Genomic DNA, 19,975 nt, shown 5'->3' on the forward strand with positions numbered 1-19,975 from the left:
AAGCAGGATCGTCATTGTTTAATTTCCCACACCGGAAGTGGTCCTTCTTATTTTGAAACTGGACGTCCTGCCATTTCCGGCGTCAACAGGGCTCGAGCTCCCGGCTGATGCGCATCTGATGAACCAACAGAAGTGATCAGTTCTGATCGAAGATCGAAGCAGCAGAAAGTGGAGGTCAGTCTCTTTGTTTTCCTTGTTTATTTATCTGCGGGCCACGTGAGAAAACAATCGGTCATCAATAAGAAGGATGGGTGACGTCATCGCGTTATGTCATGGTGATCAATAAATTCTCTGCATGTAAAGTAAATCACGAACAAATGAAATTTTCATGAAAATGAGCCGAATAAAAGTAAACAAAAACAAGCGACGTCACGGTTTGATGAAGGTGTGGCCTGTTGACCGGAAACGCACGCGGATCTGATCGGTGGTATTGATTATATTTATAAATAATTCGTCTTTTTCCAGATCAGATCAATCAGATAATAATCTGGATCAGTTTAGACTTGGACTAATGCAGGTAGAAGAAACTGCTTGTAGCCAATCAGGACTGTTTAGTCCTGGTTCTGGTTCCGATGTGCGTTAATGTGGACCAAAGTGCGCGAGCTCGTAGATTTAATGACTAGATTTAATCAAATTCAGCATTTTTGAAGAAAATAAATTCAGTATAAAATTAGTGGGAGGAATCTGGTTTGGAACCGCTCAACCTCGCGCACAAGCGCAGGCTCCTTCCCCACCAGAGAGGTGACGTTCCACGTCCCTAGAGCCAGCTTCTGCAGCCGGGGATCGGACCGCCAGGGTCCCCGCCCCTTGCTGCCGCCCAGCTCACATTGCACCCGACCCCTACGGCTCCTCCCGCAGATGGTGAGCCCACGGGACGGTGGGGGGACGGGTCCTGACTGTTGTCTGTGCTTATGCGCCGAACAGCAGTTCAGAGTACCCACCCTTTCTGGGGTCCTTGGAGGGAGTGCTGGAGGGTGCTCCTTCTGGGGACTCCATTGTTCTGCTGGGGGACTTCAATGCTCACGTGGGCAATGACAGTGAGACCTGGAGGGGAGTGATTGGGAGGCATGGTCCCCCCCCTCTGAACCCAAATGGTGTTTTGTTATTGGACTTCTGTGCTCGTCATGGATTGTCTATAACGAACACCATGTTCCAGCATAAGAGTGTCCATATGTACACCTGGCATCAGGATTCCCTGGGCCGCAGTTCAATGATCGACTTTGTAGTCGTATCGTCGGACCTGCGGCCACATGCCTTGGACACTCGGGTGAAGAGGGCGGCGGAGCTGTCAACTGATCACCACCTGGTGGTGAGTTGGCTCAGATGGTGGGGGAGGAAGCCGGTCAGAGCTGGCAGGCCCAAACGTGTTGTGAGGGTCTGCTGGGAACGTCTGGCTGAGCCCCCCGTCAGAGCGAGCTTCAACTCCCACCTTCAGCAGAGCTTCGAACATGTCCCGGGTGAGGCGGGGGACATTGAGTCCGAATGGGCTGTGTTCCGTGCCTCTATTGCTGAGGCGGCCAGCCGGAGCTGTGGCTGCAAGGTCGTTGGTGCCTGTCGTGGCGGTAATCCCAGGACTCGTTGGTGGACACCAGCAGTGAGGGATGCTGTCAAGCTGAAGAAGGAGTCCTATCGGGCCTTCTTGGCCTGTGGGACTCTGGAGGCAGCTGATGGGTACCGACGGGCTAAGAGGCATGCGGCTTCGGCCGTTGCCGAGGCAAAAACTCGGGCATGGGAGGAGTTCGGCGAGGCCATGGAGAAAGACTTCCGGACGGCTTCGAGGAGATTCTGGTCCACCATCCGGCGGCTCAGGGGGGGGAAGCAGTGCTCCGTCAATACTGTGTACAGTGGAGATGGGGAGCTGCTGACCTCAACTCGGGACGTTGTGGGTCGGTGGAGGGAATACTTCGAAGACCTCCTCAATCCTACCAACACGGCTTCCCATGAGGGAGCAGAGCTGGTGGACTCGGGGGTGGACTCTCCTATCTCTGGGGCTGAAGTCGCTGAGGTGGTCAAAAAGCTCCTTGGCGGCAAGGCCCCGGGGGTGGATGAGATCCGCCCAGAGTTTCTTAAGGCTCTGGATGCTGTGGGGCTGTCCTGGCTGACACGCCTCTGCAGCATCGCGTGGACATCGGGGGCAGTACCGCTGGATTGGCAGACTGGGGTGGTGGTCCCCCTTTTTAAGAAGGGGGACCGGAGGGTGTGTTCCAATTACAGGGGAATCACACTCCTCAGCCTCCCTGGTAAGGTCTATTCAGGGGTCCTGGAGAGGAGGGTCCGCCGGATAGTCGAATCCCGGATTGAGGAGGAGCAGTGTGGTTTTCGTCCTGGTCGCGGAACAGTGGACCAGCTCTATACCCTCTCTGGGGTCCTGGAGGGGGCATGGGAGTTTGCCCAACCAGTCTACATGTGCTTTGTGGACCTGGAGAAGGCATTCGACCGTGTCCCCCGGGGGCTCCTGTGGGGGGTACTCCGGGAGTATGGGGTACCGGACCCCCTTGTACGAGCTGTCCGGTCCCTGTACAACAGGTGTCAGAGCTTGGTCCGCATTGCCGGTAGTAAGTCGGATTCGTTTCCGGTGAGGGTTGGACTCCGCCAAGGCTGCCCTTTATCACCGATTCTGTTCATAACTTATATGGACAGAATTTCTAGGCGCAGCCGAGGGGTTGAGGGGATCCGACTTGGTGGCCTCAGGATTGGGTCTCTGCTTTTTGCAGATGACGTGGTCCTGTTGGCTTCGTCTGGTCGTGATCTCCAGCTCTCACTTGAGCGATTCGCAGCCGAGTGTGAAGCGGCTGGGATGGGAATCAGCACCTCCAAATCTGAGACCATGGTCCTCAGCCGGAATAGGGTGGATTGCCCTCTCCGGGTCGGGAGTGAGGTCCTGCCTCAAGTGGAGGAGTTTAAATATCTCGGGGTCTTGTTCACGAGTGAGGGAAGGATGGAGCGTGAGATCGACAGACGGATCGGTGCGGCGTCTGCAGTAATGCGGGCTCTGCGCCGGTCTGTCGTGGTGAAGAAGGAGCTGAGCCAGAAGGCGAAGCTCTCGATTTATCAGTCGATCTACGTTCCTACCCTCACCTATGGTCATGAGCTGTGGGTCGTGACCGAAAGAACGAGATCTCGTATACAGGCGGCTGAAATGAGCTTCCTCCGCAGGGTGGCCGGGCTCTCCCTTAGAGATAGGGTGAGGAGCTCGGTCATCCGGGAGGGGCTCAGAGTAGAGCCGCTGCTCCTTCGCCTCGAGAGGAACCAGTTGAGGTGGCTCGGGCATCTGGTCAGGATGCCTCCTGGACGCCTCCCTGGTGAGGTGTTCCAGGCACGTCCCTTGGGGAGGAGACCCCGGGGAAGACCCAGGACACGCTGGAGGGATTACATCTCTCGGCTGGCCTGGGAACGCCTCGGGATCCCCCCCGCAGAGTTGGCAAATGTGGCTGGGGAGAGGGAAGTCTGGGCTTCCCTGCTTAGGCTGCTGCCCCCGCGACCCGACCCCGGATAAGCGGCAGAAGATGGATGGATGGATGGATGAATCTGGTTTGTTTTATTTGAATAAAATCATTTACATTGAACCTGAACGTGCAGGTTTCAGTAATTTCCTCAAATTTTAATCTAAATGACCATTTTTACATTGAATTATTTTACGTGTATTGTCATGTAAATGTCTTGTATTTGAATAATTTTTTCCCCCTGATTTATTTTCAGATCTTTAAGTTTTTATTGCATATACCATTAACAGTTACATGGACAACAACAAATGATTACAATAAATGGTTGCTTAAATGGTTTAATTAAAACATTTGTAATTTTAATTGGATGCCGTTTTATCGATAGTTAAGAATGTATCCAGTTAAAAATGTCCATATATCTCGTATAATAACATAATAAACAGATGATGGCACAACAAAAATAAAAATGGCTACATAGTTGTTGTGCTTTTAATCCTTAAGACTATTTTTAAATGATGAATATTAAAATGATTTGGTGAAAAATGGTTTATTTTACTTCTACCAATCCACGCTTAGAGCCAAAGCTGTATTGATGATTAAATTAGAACTTGAACTGGCTTGACTTTGGTTTGCTTTTCATGGACCTTGCTAGACTTTGAAACAGACTTTATCACAAGCTGGTGCAGCTTTAGTTTGGTTCATGGCTTTAAATTCACTTACAGTGTCCCCCAAGGCTCAATTTTAGACCCACTTTTTTTTATTTTATTTTTTTTACATTTCTAGTGCACCCCTCGGGGACACCTTGTAGACAGAAGATGTCACTGAAGCATTCTGAGAAATGAAAGGAAATCTTAAGACTTGCTTTTTTTAAAAACCTTTACATGAAAATATGAGTATGACATTACCTACCGTTGTCAGCTGTTGTTTGTCTGCATGACTGGTGTTACTCTTGTTCACCCTTAAAAGTCTTTTAATTTAACTTCAGTTTTGTTGGTTCGTGTGGAACAGATAAAAAAAAACCATGCAGGCGGAAGTTCGTCACATGCAAACACAAACTATCAAAACACGTCATTTGTTCAATATTTTCTATCCTGCGTAATAATTATTAATATACCAAAATTTCAGTTTTACTCTTCTGCTATTTATAGACATATTTTAAGATATTTACATCCATATTTGTGTTTGTATTTATGCATCATAGACACATTAGACCACATATTCTATTTACCATTTCCACAGTTATTTATTAAGCTTGTTGAATTTAATTCAGTCTATTATTTTAATAGTTATCTTTGGCCAGACTTTGTTTTTATTCTTAAACTTACTTTATTTCATGTTAGAAAACCTTCTGGATCATTCTGCATAGCTAAATACCATCACTACCATTCCACTACTCTAACTGGTACACAGGCATAGACAGCGTGTATTTTTCTGTCCTTTCAGGTTATTAAATGAATGAAATAAAAAGTAAAAATGAAATGTAAATAACTAAATGGACTTTGAAGTGTTAAGGGATATTTTTTTTTCTTTTATTGTATCAAATAAAAACAATAATAGATGACTCTCTTAAAAAAAAAAAAAAAAAAGATCTGAAATATGGAATAATCAGAATGATGCCCAGAAATGCAAGGAAAAAATGACAGAGAAACACAAAAAGTCCCAAATGGCCTCGATGGGTGGATTCTGAAACACTGAGTTAAACGTCTTTTGTGAAAAAAGAAATAAAATTGATCAGCGATAAATAACTCTGCTGCTTCATGCATTTGAGTCTCAGAGAACTAGAGATGACGAGCTGCTCTTCATCATCTTGTGTTCTGTTACAGTAGAGGAGACCATGGCTTCCTCCGTCCTCCTCTCTTTGGGCCTCCTCGTCCTCCTGCTGGGTCCAGTTTCCTCTCAGAACCTGGATCCGGCTGTGGAAGACCTGATCAAGAGGAATGCAGAATTTGGTGCCCAGCTCTACCGAGCCGTCGCCAGCCGAACAGACGACAACGTCTTCCTGTCTCCTCTCACGCTTTCTGCCGGGTTAATCGCTCTGCTGAGCACCACCAGCAATCCCACCCAGGAGCAGCTGCTTCAAGGACTCACATTGAATGGACTGGACCCTCAGAACCTGCCAGGTAGGCCCAGGACTTCAGGGACATGTCAGGTGACAGGACACTGGACTTTAAAATGTCTTTGAACTTCGTCTCTGTTGTTCTCAGATCAGTTTCAGACTCTGAGGAACGCAGTCTTTCAGAGAGACGCGGTCCAGAACCTCCAGCAGGGCATGGCCATCTTCCCGGATCAGGGTTTCCAGGTGTCCCCGTCCTACGTGGACCTGGTTCAGACAAAGTTTGGGGGGAGTGTTCAGATTTTGACCTACTCAGCAAAGTTTGATGCCATTGACACCATCAACCGCTGGGCACAGGAAAAGACTGGAGACCGGATTAAGGAACTGGTGTCCATCCTGGACCAGCAAACCCAGCTGCTGATCGCGACTGCCGCCTCCTACCAGAGTAAGAACGTTCTGCATGCTTTCTAAGAAATTTGTGATATAAGCAATTTTCAAAGTTCCAGTGTTTAAATAAAGTATCCAATATTTGAATAATGTAACTGGGTTTAACTAAAGTTTCGTGTGTTTAAATAATGTAACTGTGTTTAAATAAAGTTTCTCACATTTAAAAGATGTAACTACATTTAAATAGTTTCTAGCGTTTAAATAACGTAACTGTGTTGAAATAAAGTTTCTAGTGTTTAAATAATGTAACTGCGTTTAAATAAAGTTTCTATTGTTTAAATAATGTAACTGCGTTTAAATAAAGTTTCTATTGTTTAAATAATGTAACTGCGTTTAAATAAAGTTTCTATTGTTTAAATAATGTAACTGCGTTTAAATAGTTTCTAGTGTTTGAATAATGTAACAGCGTTTAAATAAAGTTCCAGTGTTTGAAAAATGTAACTGCGTTAAAATAAAGTTTCTCGCGTTTGAATAATGTAAATGCGTTTAAATAAAGTTTCTCGGGTTTAAATAATGTAACTGCGTTTAAATAAAGTTCCAGTGTTTAAATAAAGTTTCCTCTGTGTTACAGCCCGCTTCAGCCCGGCCTTTAACGCGTCGTTGACTCAGGACGAGCGTTTCTACGTGGATAAGTATCACGTCGTCATGGTACCCATGATGTTCCGGGCCGATAAGTACTTCCTGGCGTACGACCGCGAAGTGAAGGCTGGCGTGCTGAAGCTGCCGATGGCAGACGGGGCGGCCATGTTGGTGGTGCTGCCGGACGAAGGCGTGGACATCGGCGCCGTGGAGGAGAAAGTGACATCAGAGAAGATCCGGACCTGGATTAGACAACTGAAGAAGACGTAAGCCTCTCCCCTCCTCACCCCCTCCTTCTTCACGTTCTCCTTCTCCTCATCTCTTTTCCTCCTATTTATAAACACTGCTGTGCTTCCTCCTCCCCTTTCCTCTCACCCTCTTCCTCCTATTCTCTTCTTCTGTCCTCTCCCTTATGCTCCTTTTCTCCTCTCCTCCTCTTCCTCTTCTGAACAAACTAACAGAAACTCTTTTATTTTGGAAACAGGAAGTTGGAGGTGCAGCTTCCTCGCTTCCTTTTGGAGCGTTCCTACTCTCTGAAGAAAGATCTCCAGAGTCTCAATGTCGTTCAGGTGTTTCAGGACAGCGCTGACATCATCAACATGGGCGGAGCTAAAGGACCCAAACTCACAGAGGTCAGAAGAACCTTTTAAACATCGAGTTTGTCAGAGATAAGTGATGAAAACGAGTGATGAAGATGAGTGATGAAGATCGAGTCTCTCTGCTTGTTAATCGGCCGGTTTGATCCTTTTCTTGACTCCAACTGTTTTCTGTCCATCAGGTTTATCAGAAATCTGCCATCTCCGTCGACGAGAGCAGCGATGACATCACCTCAGGGGGTGGAGTCACAACTTTCTCCACTCCTCCTCCACGACTCACCTTCAACAGGCCCTTCATCTTCATCATCTACCAGCAGGCTACCAATAGCCTGTTGTTCATAGGTCGAGTCGTAGACCCCACTCAGAAATAAACCGTCTCACCTTCACCCGACTGGGACAAGCCCCGCCCACCTCATTACTCCCATCACACCTGTCGGATAACCACGCCTAAACACAGCAATGCGAACTGGGTGGGTCTGCGGTGTCCAACATGAGGGTCATGGTCCCTGTAAGTGACCACAAAGGCACAAGTCCAGGAAAATAAATGTTTATCCCGATATAAACAAACTAGTATTTACAAAAACATTTACCCAGGTCTCGAGATGAAAAACGAGTATTACGAAACATTTACCCAGGTCTTGAGATGTAATCAAACATAAGCACTAAGTCATGTTTACTGTAAACATTTATCTAGTTTTGTGATTTTTATTTGTACTGGCACTGAACTAATGTTAGCATCATTTTAATATTAATGTGCTGCTTCTTTGTGTAAATATGTTAGCTTAATATTTATGCTATTGTCCTGTGAGCATCATGCTAATTTGTACCCTTCACGCTGTATAGCAGTTAGCATGTTGTTTAGAATCATATTAAACCTCACTCCATCCATGTTGGCGTCTCTGTGGATCTCTGTAGCTCAGCAGCTGAGTTCTGATCAAACTGGAGCTAATTTTAGATCGGTGTTTAGAAAGTTAGCTTTTTTTATTTCAGATTCAGAAGGCTAGTCAGTGAAGATTCATTTCACATGATGCTTTTTCCCCTTTGTTCTGCTTTTACTCAGGCTTTAGTGGCCAATAGTTTAACCTTAAACAAAATGACATAAGTTGTTGTAATTTTTACCAGTAAGGCTAAGAAAAGAAGTGGGAATTAACTGATTTTTATACCATCGTCTGGGTGAATACTCGATTCTGATTGGCTGCAAGTTGTCACTTAAAAAGTAATATTGGAAACCAGTTATCCGGTTACCTTGGAAACGCCACAACAAAAGACATTGTTGCCCTTTGTTGTGAAAAATATTATTTTAACAGCAAAAACAACATTAGTAATTGACTTTATATTATTTCCTTTGTGAGTGACCATGGTATAAGCAGGATAATGCCCTCCGAGGTTTCCATCTTTAGAAATTAATGGACTTCGCGGAGGCAACCGTCCTCTGCGCCCCCGTGTCGTCCATTAATTTCTGGTAATGGACACCTTGGAGGGCATTATCCCTTACATCCCTCATCACCCTCAGCTGGACTTCATGTTCTCAGCTAATTAGCATGTTAGCCTAACTACCACTATGACACTAAATATACTGCATATAGTTGTAATTTTCCCCAGTAATGCTAAGATTAGTGGGAGAAGTTAACTCAGGGCTTTCTTAGTGTGACAACATGCGTGACGCTGCCAAGATGGTGACAGTATAAACTGCCCACTGAAGATCAAGTCAACTCTTCGGAAACGTCACAAAGGCTAAGGCACTAAGGCGAAGGTCCATCCAGAACCTATGAGTGCTATATAATTTTCCAGCTTTAAAATTTGTTTTAATGGTACACTGACATGTATTATGTACGTTTCTGTAGTTTGAGCATCGATTTAAAGCAAAAAATTTGCTTTATAGCAACACGTCACATGCAACTTAGAAAAAAAATTCACTCCTCCCACAATTGTCATGAAGGTAAACCTGACCTATTAACCGAAAATCAATTTTTGCTCTGTTTTGCAGCCCCTAGTGGATGAAGGGGGAACTGCAGTTTTATACACTTCCACAAAGACTTCACTTTTAACCGCCGGAGGCTCCGTCCATCTTTCATATACGGACTATGATCCACATCCAGGCTTTGGCTGAGAATAAACTTGTTTAACCACAAAATACAAGAGGCAGCCATGATAATTGTGCATACATAGAACTAAAAGCAAGTACATTTTCAGCCTTTTGTACGACAAAAGTTACATATGAGGTCGTCAGATGACATCATATGTAGCTTCACATATCCTAAACACCACACGCAGCCTGAGATTTGAAGCAGTGCATGCTGGTATAACATTTCCCAGAGTATCTAGAATTTTCTTTTATTTTTTTTCCTTGCTGGAGAAAAATACACAATGTTTTTAATTAATCACAAAAAATCTGTAAATGCTCTGTTCATTGGTTTATTCTTGTAAAAGAGGTAATGCAATCACTACAATTATCAGCTGCTCACATTAAATTCTCTTGTTGTCACTTACGTGATATCACCATTCATCCAACAAATCCCGTGGCACTCACCAATGAGAAGACGCCACCGGTCTGCATGTGGGGACTTACTGAACCAATCAGGTGGAGAGATGAGACCAATAGAAGACACAGTGCTCAGTAGATACAAATATAAGTCAGATTCTACTGTCTCTGTTTGAAAGGCAGCGATGATGTGTTGCATTCTGGGTAATGTCCTGAAGCTGCTGTCTGAATGGACCAGCTGATGGTGTAGAAATGGCGACGTCATTGTCCTCAGTCTCGTCCTGACTGTACGCTGAAAGAGCTTGACTTCCTGTTTCTGTGAATGGAGGGAAAAAAAAGTGCATTGATCACTGACTTCATCCAGAACAGGGTTGGAGCTACCTGGGCTAATGGTTAAAACAAACCAGCAAAATAAAATAAACTAAGAAACCCAGAGGTATATCTAATGCTAAAACAGGATCAATGCTCCGATCAATAAAAGGTCAAACAAGAAGTGGAATAAAACTGCAGTTAAAACGTTTTAAATGGCAGAAAAAACAAGACCCAATAAACCGGTGGCTAATCCAGGGCTAAACTAGCTAAAGGTTTTAGCTAAAACATCTACATGTAGTAGTATGTTATTGCCACGCGGGGGCAGTATCAGTGGAACAATCTCCACTACTTTTGTTGCCTTAGTGCTTTAGATTCGCTCTGCTGAAGACAAAACAAAGTGGTCAAAGATCTATGGTGAGATGAAGTAAATCCTGCTTAATCCAGTTCAGGTGACAAAGGGGGAGGAGCCTATCTCAGCTGCTATCATGCTAAATAATAAAGACTTTTTGGTGCAGTTGTTGTCTGAGATTCTGTTTGTGCTACTTTGACATTAACTGTTTATGTATATTTGTTATGAAATCTGTGGTTTTCAGACATTTCTGACTGGAACTTTTTAACCATTAGCCAATTAGCATTTGGATTACATGCAGCACAGTTGGGTTTTTTGGATTAAAAAAAGAGATACAAACTCAGATATAAACAGGTCGTACGAAGAGTAAACAGTCGAACCACAAATAAACCAAAACAATCAGATCAATTCTAAAGTGGCTTAGTGCTTGAGCAGTCAACATGTTAGCGTCATTTATTCAGCTGATTGATAATGGCATCACAAAATCGCTCCTAGACACACAATAACTCAGCTTCTTATCGATCCAGCAGCTTGATTCTCTCACTTCATCTACATACCTACAAACAAGACACAAGCTAGCATGAATCTGCATCGGTTCTAGCATATAAAGACTGGAGAATGACTCGGTAAGCTTAAATACACCTCATGTATAAGCTGTGTATATACAAAAGAGTTATGGGGGCATGTTTGGTTTTTAATAATATCAACGTAGAGTGATGGAGTTCAGGCGTTGCCACAAAGTCTGGAGCTAGCATAAAAATGTGCGGTCTGTTTCACAAAGTTGTCTGCTTCCTGTCGTCCAAAGACACAAAAAGTCATAAAATCTTAAACATCAAACAGACTGACTGGAACCATTATCCTAACATTTACACATTTTATTATGTAAATTCAGAACCTATCTCCTTACATGTACCTAAATTTTCCATTTCTGCTACTAGCTGAGAGGCAGGTACACCCGGACAGGTCCGCAGTCCTACAGTTTGGTTTTGGGGCCTAGTCAGTCACCATTGGATCAAACTGCATGTTGTCATGGAGACAAAACTGAACTCTGATGGTTTAGTACTTACTAATTTCAGATGAACTTTAAACTAAACATGAACTATAATGCTGTTGGGATGACTCAGTATTTTTTCTTTGTTTTGATCTAGAGGATAAATAAGGTAATAAAACGTTCCTGTCTTCCTCTCTGGCATCAGACCTTCCATATCGCCATGAGAACGTCCTCCTCTCTGCAGCAGGACTTGCTGATTGGATGGTCTACATGAGGAAGGTTGTGTAATCGTAACCTGCAGAGTCACTGTTTGGGAAAAATAAGGCTGACTGGCTCGTGAACATGTGTTCACCTTCAGTTTGTAAACAAAACGTGCATGTGGACATTTTCTACTCATGTTTATATTAAAGATTGTGTGACTCCACCCCCTTTCAGTATGAAATCTATTCACTGTTTTATACATGAGGCTCCAGGTCTGACCGGGTCTGTAACTGTAAAGACCACATCGGGGTTCTACCATCATCCTGAACTCACATCGACAGCCTCCTCGACTGACTTTCCTTCATTCCGCAACCTCGGTCCATTGTTTTACTGCGCTGGTCCAGGGTACTAGTCCTATGGTCTCGCTGGTCCAAGGTACTGGTTCTGTGGTCCACCATATTGTTCCTATGGTCCAGAGTACTAGTTCTGTGGTCCAAAGTACTGGCCCTGTCCAAGAGGCTCGTAGTTTTGCTGCGGATCAGGACCGGCACGGAAGAGGTGGACTGTGTTGTCATGGTGAAGTGGGCGGTCCTCATGGAGTCATCTGTGAGAGACAGGAAGTGATGTAAGAGCGGAGACAAACAGATGAAGGCGTACAGGGTGAGGCGTACGGTTACCTTTGCTGGACAACATGGAGGACTTCCCGGATCCAGACGAGCTGCTCAGATCTTTGACCTTCCTGAAGGACAGAAAACATCCAGAACACGTAAACCCGAGTCCAGGTCTCAGAAACTGAACAAAACCATTCAGTGGAGATGGTCTTACAGAGGTCTGTCGGAGTTCACCGGTTTGGACGTTGTTGGTTGACTGCTGAGGGAGCGACTCCGAGACAGTTTCGCCTTCCGTACCTCCTTACCTGCAGAGAACGTAGACCTTATCATCACCACCATCATCATCACCTTATTCACATCTTCACAATCATCTCCATCTTACTGGAGGACGGGGCAGCCGCAGACGAGGACACAGACATGGACTTGGTGGAAGACAAGCTGGTCTTGCTGTCTCTTCCTGTCAGAGAAAAGTTGAGGAGAATGAAGATCAAAAAGTCTCCAAAGATGGATTTAACCGTAAACGTTCAGCTCACGTTTTCTCTCCGTGTGCTTGTCAGAGCTCAGCTTCCCATCGCTCTGCTGGCGCTCCAGCTGCTCCTGACCACAAACAAATGCCATTAACCCTCAACTGGTCCTCCATGTTGGCTCTTTTTGGTTTTAAATGTAAAACTACACATGGAAGCTCAACCATTTTCTGCTTTCAGGATGGCTAAATGAGTCTAAAACTATGTCAGAATGAATGAATTGACCACAAAGGGTCTTTATTTTCCTGCTTTTCTGCTCACTTGTTGATCTTTGGCCGCTCCTGAATGGACATTTCCGTCAATTTAAGCTCTTTGGTTGTTCGATAATTTGACACGAAGTAGATTCATCATAATTTCTTGGTTAAAATGGAAAATTCTTAGCGACATGGTAGTGAAAGTGATCTTTTTATGATCAAATGTGATAAATAAAAGTGTTGTTATGGATTTAGCATGTAGTCTCTGAACATGCACTACATTTTGCAGATGGATTGTAAACCTTTTGAACTGAGTGGACATCATCCGCCAGGTTCTGCCTCACCATCTCCAGCAGCAACGTCTCCTCCTTCTCCTTCTTCTGGTCCAGCAGGTCCCTCTCCTGTCTCTTCTGAAACTGTAGACATACGAACATCGAGATGATGCCGGACAGAAGCAAACCTGATAAATCATGTGTTGACATAGCAGGCTGCTTACAGGCTCGGACAGGTCCAGTTTATCCAGTTCCAACACTGTCTGGAAAACACGATGGACACAGTTAAACAATCTGTCACGTTCCTGCTCCAGACTGGTCTCTGGTGGGCGTTACCTTGCGGATCGTGGCCACCACATCTTTATCTTTTTCTCTACAGAGAAGTTTCTGGACGCAGAAGTCAAGTTTCTGCAGCAGCAGTTTGTCAGCTGGCAGGCGGAGCGATGAGCGTAACCTTGGCAACAGCTGACAGAGCTTGTACCTGCGAGGTGACAGGATGACGTGTGATGCGCGATGTTGGCGAGTTCCAGCTGCCTCACGAGACGAGAAGAACTGACGTACCTGACATTAGCAACGGGGTCGTGCACGAGCTCCAGTGCAGGGATTAGGAAGTGTTTGTTGAAGTATTTTCTGGAGAAAATCTCCGTGGCAACTTCACAAACGTCAAGGAACCTCAGACGGTTCCAGTAGCTGCGACCCAGAGCCAAAGCTGAGATCAGAAACACCACAGGTCTGTTTCACACACAAACGCCAACGTGGTGTCAGTAGTTTCCATCAGCGGTATTCCTGCAGAGGTTCTGACCTTGGACCAGTCGCTCCATCATCTCCTGGCGCTGCTCCTGCTTCCGGTTGTAGCGCAGGAATGTGCAGAACGTCCGTGCTGCCTCTTTCTGCACCGGCAAAACTTTCTGCAACCACAAGAAGCAGACCGGGGTTACCTGTCTGTCGCTTGGCTCACCTGTGGTGCTGTGCAGAGCAGAAGCCGGCAGCGCTAACGTTAGTGGTGAGGATGATGAAGATACGAGGGGAGAAGCTTTGGTGCAGCAGTTCTCCAGGCAGCAGCCTGGCCAAGCAGCTGTAACGCTGCAACAACTTCTCATGCAGCCGCCAACGCAGAGAACATCCAACCCTCTGTTCAGCCAGGAGCATCGCTGACAGGAGGTCCGAGAGCTGAGGAAAACCACAGGAGAATATAGGTGGGCCGGCATCGGGGAAGGCAAGAAAATAGAGAAGGAAACACGAGAAGAAGGAGGAAACGTTAATAAAAAAGAAGTGGAAAGTACAAAAGAACAGACGAAAACATGAGGAAACAGAGGACAAACCATGGTGGAAACAGAGCAGGAATCATGGTGGAAACAGAGGAAGAACCATGGTAGAAACAGAGCAGGAACCATGGTGGAAACAGAGGAGGAACCATGGTGGAAACAGAGCAGGAGCCATGGTGGAAACAGAGCAGGAATCATGGTGGAAACAGAGGAGGAACCATGGTGGAAACAGAGGAGGAACCATGGTGGAAACAGAGAAGAAACCATGGTGGAAACAGAGCAGGAATCATGGTGGAAACAGAGGACGAACCATGGTGGAAACAGAGCAGGAACCATGGTGGAAACAGAGAAGGAACCATGGTGGAAACAGAGCAGGAACCATGGTGGAAACAGAGGAGGAACCATGGTGGAAACAGAGGAGGAACCATGGTGGAAACAGAGCAGGAATCATGGTGGAAACAGAGGAAGAACCATGGTGGAAACAGAGCAGGAACCATGGTGGAAACAGAGAAGGAACCATGGTAGAAACAGAGCAGGAACCATGGTGGAAACAGAGGAGGAACCATGGTGGAAACAGAGAAGGAGCCATGGTGGAAAAAGAGCAGGAATCATGGTGGAAACAGAGGAGGAACCATGGTGGAAACAGAGCAGGAGCCATGGTGGAAACAGAGCAGGAATCATGGTGGAAACAGAGGAAGAACCATGGTGGAAACAGAGGAGGAACCAAGGCGGAAACAGAGAAGGAACCATGGTGGAAACAGAGGAGGAACCAAGATGGAAACAGAGAAGGAACCATGGTGGAAAGAGAGCAGGAATCATGGTGGAAACAGAGGAAGAACCATGGTGGAAACAGAGCAGGAACCATGGTGGAAACAGAGAAGGAACCATGGTGGAAACAGAGCAGGAATCATGGTGGAAAAAGAGGAGGAACCATGGTGGAAACAGAGCAGGAATCATGGTGGAAACAGAGGAAGAACCATGGTGGAAACAGAGCAGGAACCATGGTGGAAACAGAGAAGGAACCATGGTAGAAACAGAGCAGGAACCATGGTGGAAACAGAGGAGGAACCATGGTGGAAACAGAGAAGGAGCCATGGTGGAAAAAGAGCAGGAATCATGGTGGAAACAGAGGAGGAGCCATGGTGGAAACAGAGCAGGAGCCATGGTGGAAACAGAGCAGGAATCATGGTGGAAACAGAGGAAGAACCATGGTGGAAACAGAGGAGGAACCAAGGCGGAAACAGAGAAGGAACCATGGTGGAAACAGAGGAGGAACCAAGATGGAAACAGAGAAGGAACCATGGTGGAAACAGAGGAAGAACCAAGATGGAAAGAGAGAACCATGGTGGAAACAGAGGAGGAACCATGGTGGAAACAGAGGAAGAACCATGGTGGAAACAAAGGAGGAACCAAGATGGAAACAGAGAAGGAACCACGGTGCAAACAGCGGAGGAACCATGGTGGAAACAGAGAATCAACCATGGTGGAAACAGAGGAGGAACGAAGATGGAAACAGAGAAGGAACCGTGGAGGAAACAGAGGAGGAACCATGGTGGAAACAGAGGAAGAACCATGGTGGAAACAGAGGAAGAACCATGGTGGAAACAGAGGAGGAACCAAGATGGAAACAGAGAAGGAACCATGGTGGAAACCGAGGAGGAACCCTGGTAGAAAAAGGGAAGGAACCATGGTGGAAACAGAGGAGGAACCAAGATGGAAACAGAGAAAGAACCATGGTGGAAACAGAGGAGGAACCAAGATGGAAACAGAGAAGGAACCATGGTGGAAAAAGAAGAGGAACTAAGATGGAAAAAGAGAAGGAACCATGGTGGAAACAGAGGAGGAATCATGGCGGAAACAGAGAAGGAACCATGGTGGAAACAGAGGAAGAACCATTGTGGAAACACAGGAAGAACCATGGTGGAAACAGAGGAGGAACAAAGATGGAAACAGAGAAGGAAGCATGGTGGAAAAAGAGGAGGAACCGTGGTGGAAACAGAGGAAGAACCATGGTGGAAACAGAACAGGAACCAAGATGGAAACGGAGAAGGAACCATGGTGGAAACAGAGGAGGAACCAAGATGGAAACAGAGGAAGAACCATGGTGGAAACAGAGGAGGAACCAAGATGGAAACAGAGAAGGAACCATGGTGGAAACAGAGGAGGAACCAAGATGGAAAAAGAGAAGGAACCATGGTGGAAACAGAGCAGGAACCATGGTGGAAACAGAGAAGGAACCATGGTGGAAAAAGAGAAGGAACCATGGCGGAAACAGAGCAGGAATCATGGTGGAAACAGAGGAGGAACAAAGATGGAAACAGAGAAGGAACCATGGTGGAAACAGAGGAGGAACCAAGATGGAAACAGAGAAGGAACCGTGGTGGAAACAGAGGAGGAACCATGGTGGAAACAGAGGAAGAACCATGGTGGAAACAGAGAAGGAACCAAGATGGAAACAGAGAAGGAACCATGGTGGAAACAGAAGAGGGACCAAGATGGAAACAGAGAAGGAACCATGGTGGAAACAGAGGTGGAACCATGGTGGAAACAGAGGAGGAACGAAGATGGAAACAGAGAAGGAACCGTGGTGGAAACAGAGGAGGAACCATGGTGGAAAAAGAGGAAGAACCAAGATGGAAACAGAGAACCATGGTGGAAACAGAGGAGGAACCATTGTGGAAACACAGGAAGAAACATGGTGGAAACAGAGGAGGAACAAAGATGGAAACAGAGAAGGAAGCATGGTGGAAAAAGAGGAGGAACCGTGGTGGAAAAAGAGGAAGAACCATGGTGGAAACAGAGGAGGAACCAAGATGGAAACAGAGAAGGAACCATGGTGGAAACAGAGGAGGCCCCATGGTGGAAACAGAGGAGGAACCATGGTAGAAACAGAGCAGGAACCATGGTGGAAACAGAGAACGAACCAAGATGGAAACAGAGAAGGAACCATGGTGGAAACAGAGGAGGAACAATGATGGAAACAGAGGAGGAACCAAGATGGAACAGAGAAGGAACCGTGGTGGAAAAAGAGGAGGAACCATGGTGGAAACAGAGGAAGAACCATGGTGGAAACAGAGAAGGAACCAATATGGAAACAGAGAAGGAACCATGGTGGAAACAGAAGAGGAACCAAGATGGAAACAGAGAAGGAACCATGGTGGAAACAGAGGAGGCACCATGGTGGAAAAAGAGGAGGAACGAAGATGGAAGCAGAGAAGGAACCGTGGTGGAAACTGAGGAGGAACCATGGTGGAAACAGAGGAAGAACCAAGATGGAAAGAGAGAACCATGGTGGAAACAGAGGAGGAACCATGGTGGAAACAGAGGAAGAACCATGGTGGAAACAGAGGAGGAACCAAGATGGAAACAGAGAAGGAACCATGGTGGAAACAGAAGAGGAACCAAGATGGAAACAGAGAAGGAACCACGGTGGAAACAGCGGAGGAACCATGGTGGAAACAGAGAATCAACCATGGTGGAAAAAGAGGAGGAACGAAGATGGAAACAGAGAAGGAACCGTGGTGGAAACAGAGGAGGAACCATGGTGAAAAACAGCGGAGGAACCATGGTGGAAACAGAGAAGGAACCATGGTGGAAACAGAGGAGGAACCATGGCGGAAACAGAGAAGGAACCATGGTGGAAACAGAGGAGGAACCAAGATGGAAACAGAGAAGGAACCATGGTGGAAACAGAGGAAGAACCAAGATGGAAACAGAGAACCATGGTAGAAAAAGAGCAGGAACCATGGTGGAAACAGAGAAGGAACCGTGGTGGAAAAAGAGCAGGAACCATGGTGGAAACAGAGGAAGAACCAAGATGGAAACAGAGAACCATGGTGGAAACAGAGGAGGAACCATGGTGGAAACAGAGGAAGAACCATGGTGGAAACAGAGGAGGAACCAAGATGGAAACAGAGAAGGAACCATGGTGGAAACAGAAGAGGAACCAAGATGGAAACAGAGAAGGAACCATGGTGGAAACAGCGGAGGAACCATGGTGGAAACAGAGAATCAACCATGGTGGAAACAGAGGAGGGACCAAGATGGAAACAGAGAAGGAACCATGGTGGAAACAGAAGAGGAACCAAGATGGAAACAGAGAAGGAACCATGGTGGAAACAGAGGAGGCCCCATGGTGGAAACAGAGGAGGAACGAAGATAGAAACAGAGAAGGAACCATGGTGGAAAAAGAGGAGGAACCATGGTGGAAAAAGAGGAGGAACCAAGATGGAAACAGAGAACCATGGTGGAAACAGAGGAGGAACCATGGTGGAAACAGAGGAAGAACCATGGTGGAAACAGAGGAGGAACCAAGATGGAAACAGAGAAGGAACAATGGTGGAAACAGAAGAGGAACCAAGATGGAAACAGAGAAGGAACCATGGTGGTAACAGCGGAGGAACCATGGTGGAAACAGAGAATCAACCATGGTGGAAACAGAGGAGGAACGAAGAAGGAAACAGAGAAGGAACCGTGGTGGAAACAGAGGAGGAACCATGGTGAAAAACAGCGGAGGAACCATGGTGGAAACAGAGGAGGAACAAAGATGGAAACAGAGAAGGAACCATGGTGGAAACAGCGGAAGAACCATGGTGGAAACAGAGAATCAACCATGGTGGAAACAGAGAAGGAACCATGGTGGAAACAGAGAAGGAACCAAGATGGAAACAGAGAAGGAACCATGGTGGAAACAGAAGAGGGACCAAGATGGAAACAGAGAAGGAACCATGGTGGAAACAGAAGAGGAACCAAGATGGAAACAGAGAAGGAACCATGGTGGAAACAGAGGAGGCACCATGGTGGAAACAGAGGAGGAACGAAGATAGAAACAGAGAAGGAACCGTGGTGGAAACAGAGCAGGAACCATGGTGGAAACAGAAGAAGAACCATGGTGGAAAAAGAGGAGGAACCATGGTGGAAACAGAGGAAGAACCATGGTGGAAACAGAGGAGGAACCAAGATGGAAACAGAGAAGGAACCATGGTGGAAACAGAAGAGAAACCAAGATGGAAACAGAGAAGGAACCATGGTGGAAACAGCGGAGGAACCATGGTGGAAACAGAGAATCAACCATGGTGGAAACAGAGGAGGAACGAAGATGAAAACAGAGAAGGAACCGTGGTGGAAACAGAGGAGGAACCATGGTGGAAACAGAGGAAGAACCATGGTGGAAACAGAGGAAGAACAATGGTGGAAACAGAGGAGGAACCAAGATGGAAACAGAGGAGGAACCATGGTAGAAACAGATAAGGAACCATGGTGGAAATAGAGGAGGAACCAAGATGGAAACAGAGAAGGAACCATGGTGGAAACAGAGGAGGAACCGTGGTGGAAACAGAGGAAGAACCATGGTGGAAACAGAGGAGGAACCAAGATGGAAACAGAGAAGGAACCATGGTGGAAACAGAAGAGGAACCAAGATGGAAACAGAGAAGGAACCATGGTGGAAACTGAGGAGGCACCATGGTGGAAACAGAGGAGGAAATAAGATGGAAACAGAGAAGGAACCGTGGTGGAAACAGAGCAGGAACCATGGTGGAAACAGAGGAAGAACCATGGTGGAAACAGAGGAAGAACCATGGTGGAAACAGAGGAGGAACCATGGTGGAAACAGAGGAAGAACCATGGTGGAAACAGAGGAGGAACCAAGATGGAA

The 19,975-nt window shown here is 46.2% G+C and overlaps 2 protein-coding genes across 3 annotated transcripts in view; one reads left to right on the top strand and one right to left on the bottom strand.

Annotated features, from left to right (window-relative positions):
• The first annotated feature begins 56 nt into the window (after positions 1-56).
• LOC306767407 (protein Z-dependent protease inhibitor-like) lies at positions 57-8,006 on the top strand. Of its 2 annotated transcripts, none has more exons than XM_079255388.1 (6): positions 57-174; positions 5,267-5,563; positions 5,648-5,941; positions 6,515-6,788; positions 7,007-7,154; positions 7,301-8,006. In XM_079255388.1, exons 2-6 carry the CDS (start codon positions 5,278-5,280, stop codon positions 7,487-7,489), a joined length of 1,191 nt encoding a protein of 396 aa, XP_079111514.1. In that variant the 5' UTR covers positions 57-174; positions 5,267-5,277; the 3' UTR covers positions 7,490-8,006. The 2 variants fall into 2 exon arrangements, with proteins under 2 accessions (XP_079111514.1, XP_079111515.1); XM_079255389.1 differs by having other exon boundaries at positions 68-174; positions 5,270-5,563.
• A 1,612-nt stretch (positions 8,007-9,618) lies between these two features.
• ppp4r4 (protein phosphatase 4, regulatory subunit 4) overlaps positions 9,619-19,975 on the bottom strand; it is a gene marked incomplete at its 5' end in the record, with an annotated part of 55,570 nt that continues 45,213 nt past the window's right edge. Inside the window, 12 exons of the mRNA XM_079255698.1 lie at positions 9,619-9,916; positions 11,787-12,057; positions 12,131-12,192; positions 12,279-12,369; positions 12,447-12,521; positions 12,598-12,661; positions 13,127-13,198; positions 13,279-13,317; positions 13,391-13,535; positions 13,616-13,763; positions 13,857-13,962; positions 14,051-14,224. Of these exons, the coding sequence (XP_079111824.1) occupies positions 9,871-9,916; positions 11,787-12,057; positions 12,131-12,192; positions 12,279-12,369; positions 12,447-12,521; positions 12,598-12,661; positions 13,127-13,198; positions 13,279-13,317; positions 13,391-13,535; positions 13,616-13,763; positions 13,857-13,962; positions 14,051-14,224 (1,293 nt within the window). The 3' untranslated portion in view covers positions 9,619-9,870. The remainder of the gene's footprint in view (positions 9,917-11,786; positions 12,058-12,130; positions 12,193-12,278; positions 12,370-12,446; positions 12,522-12,597; positions 12,662-13,126; positions 13,199-13,278; positions 13,318-13,390; positions 13,536-13,615; positions 13,764-13,856; positions 13,963-14,050; positions 14,225-19,975) is intronic.

Source organism: Telmatherina bonti (assembly GCF_933228915.1).
Source record: "Telmatherina bonti genome assembly, chromosome: 16".
Taxonomy (NCBI): Eukaryota; Metazoa; Chordata; class Actinopteri; order Atheriniformes; family Telmatherinidae; genus Telmatherina; species Telmatherina bonti.

Coding starts and splice junctions, on each gene's coding strand:
- LOC306767407 (XM_079255388.1), top strand. CDS start 5,278: ATGGCTTCCTCCGTCCTCCTCTCTTTGGGCCTCCTCGTCCTCCTGCTG. Junction 5,564..5,647: donor GGACCCTCAGAACCTGCCAG/GTAGGCCCAGGA, acceptor TGTTGTTCTCAG/ATCAGTTTCAGACTCTGAGG. Junction 7,155..7,300: donor AAGGACCCAAACTCACAGAG/GTCAGAAGAACC, acceptor TCTGTCCATCAG/GTTTATCAGAAATCTGCCAT.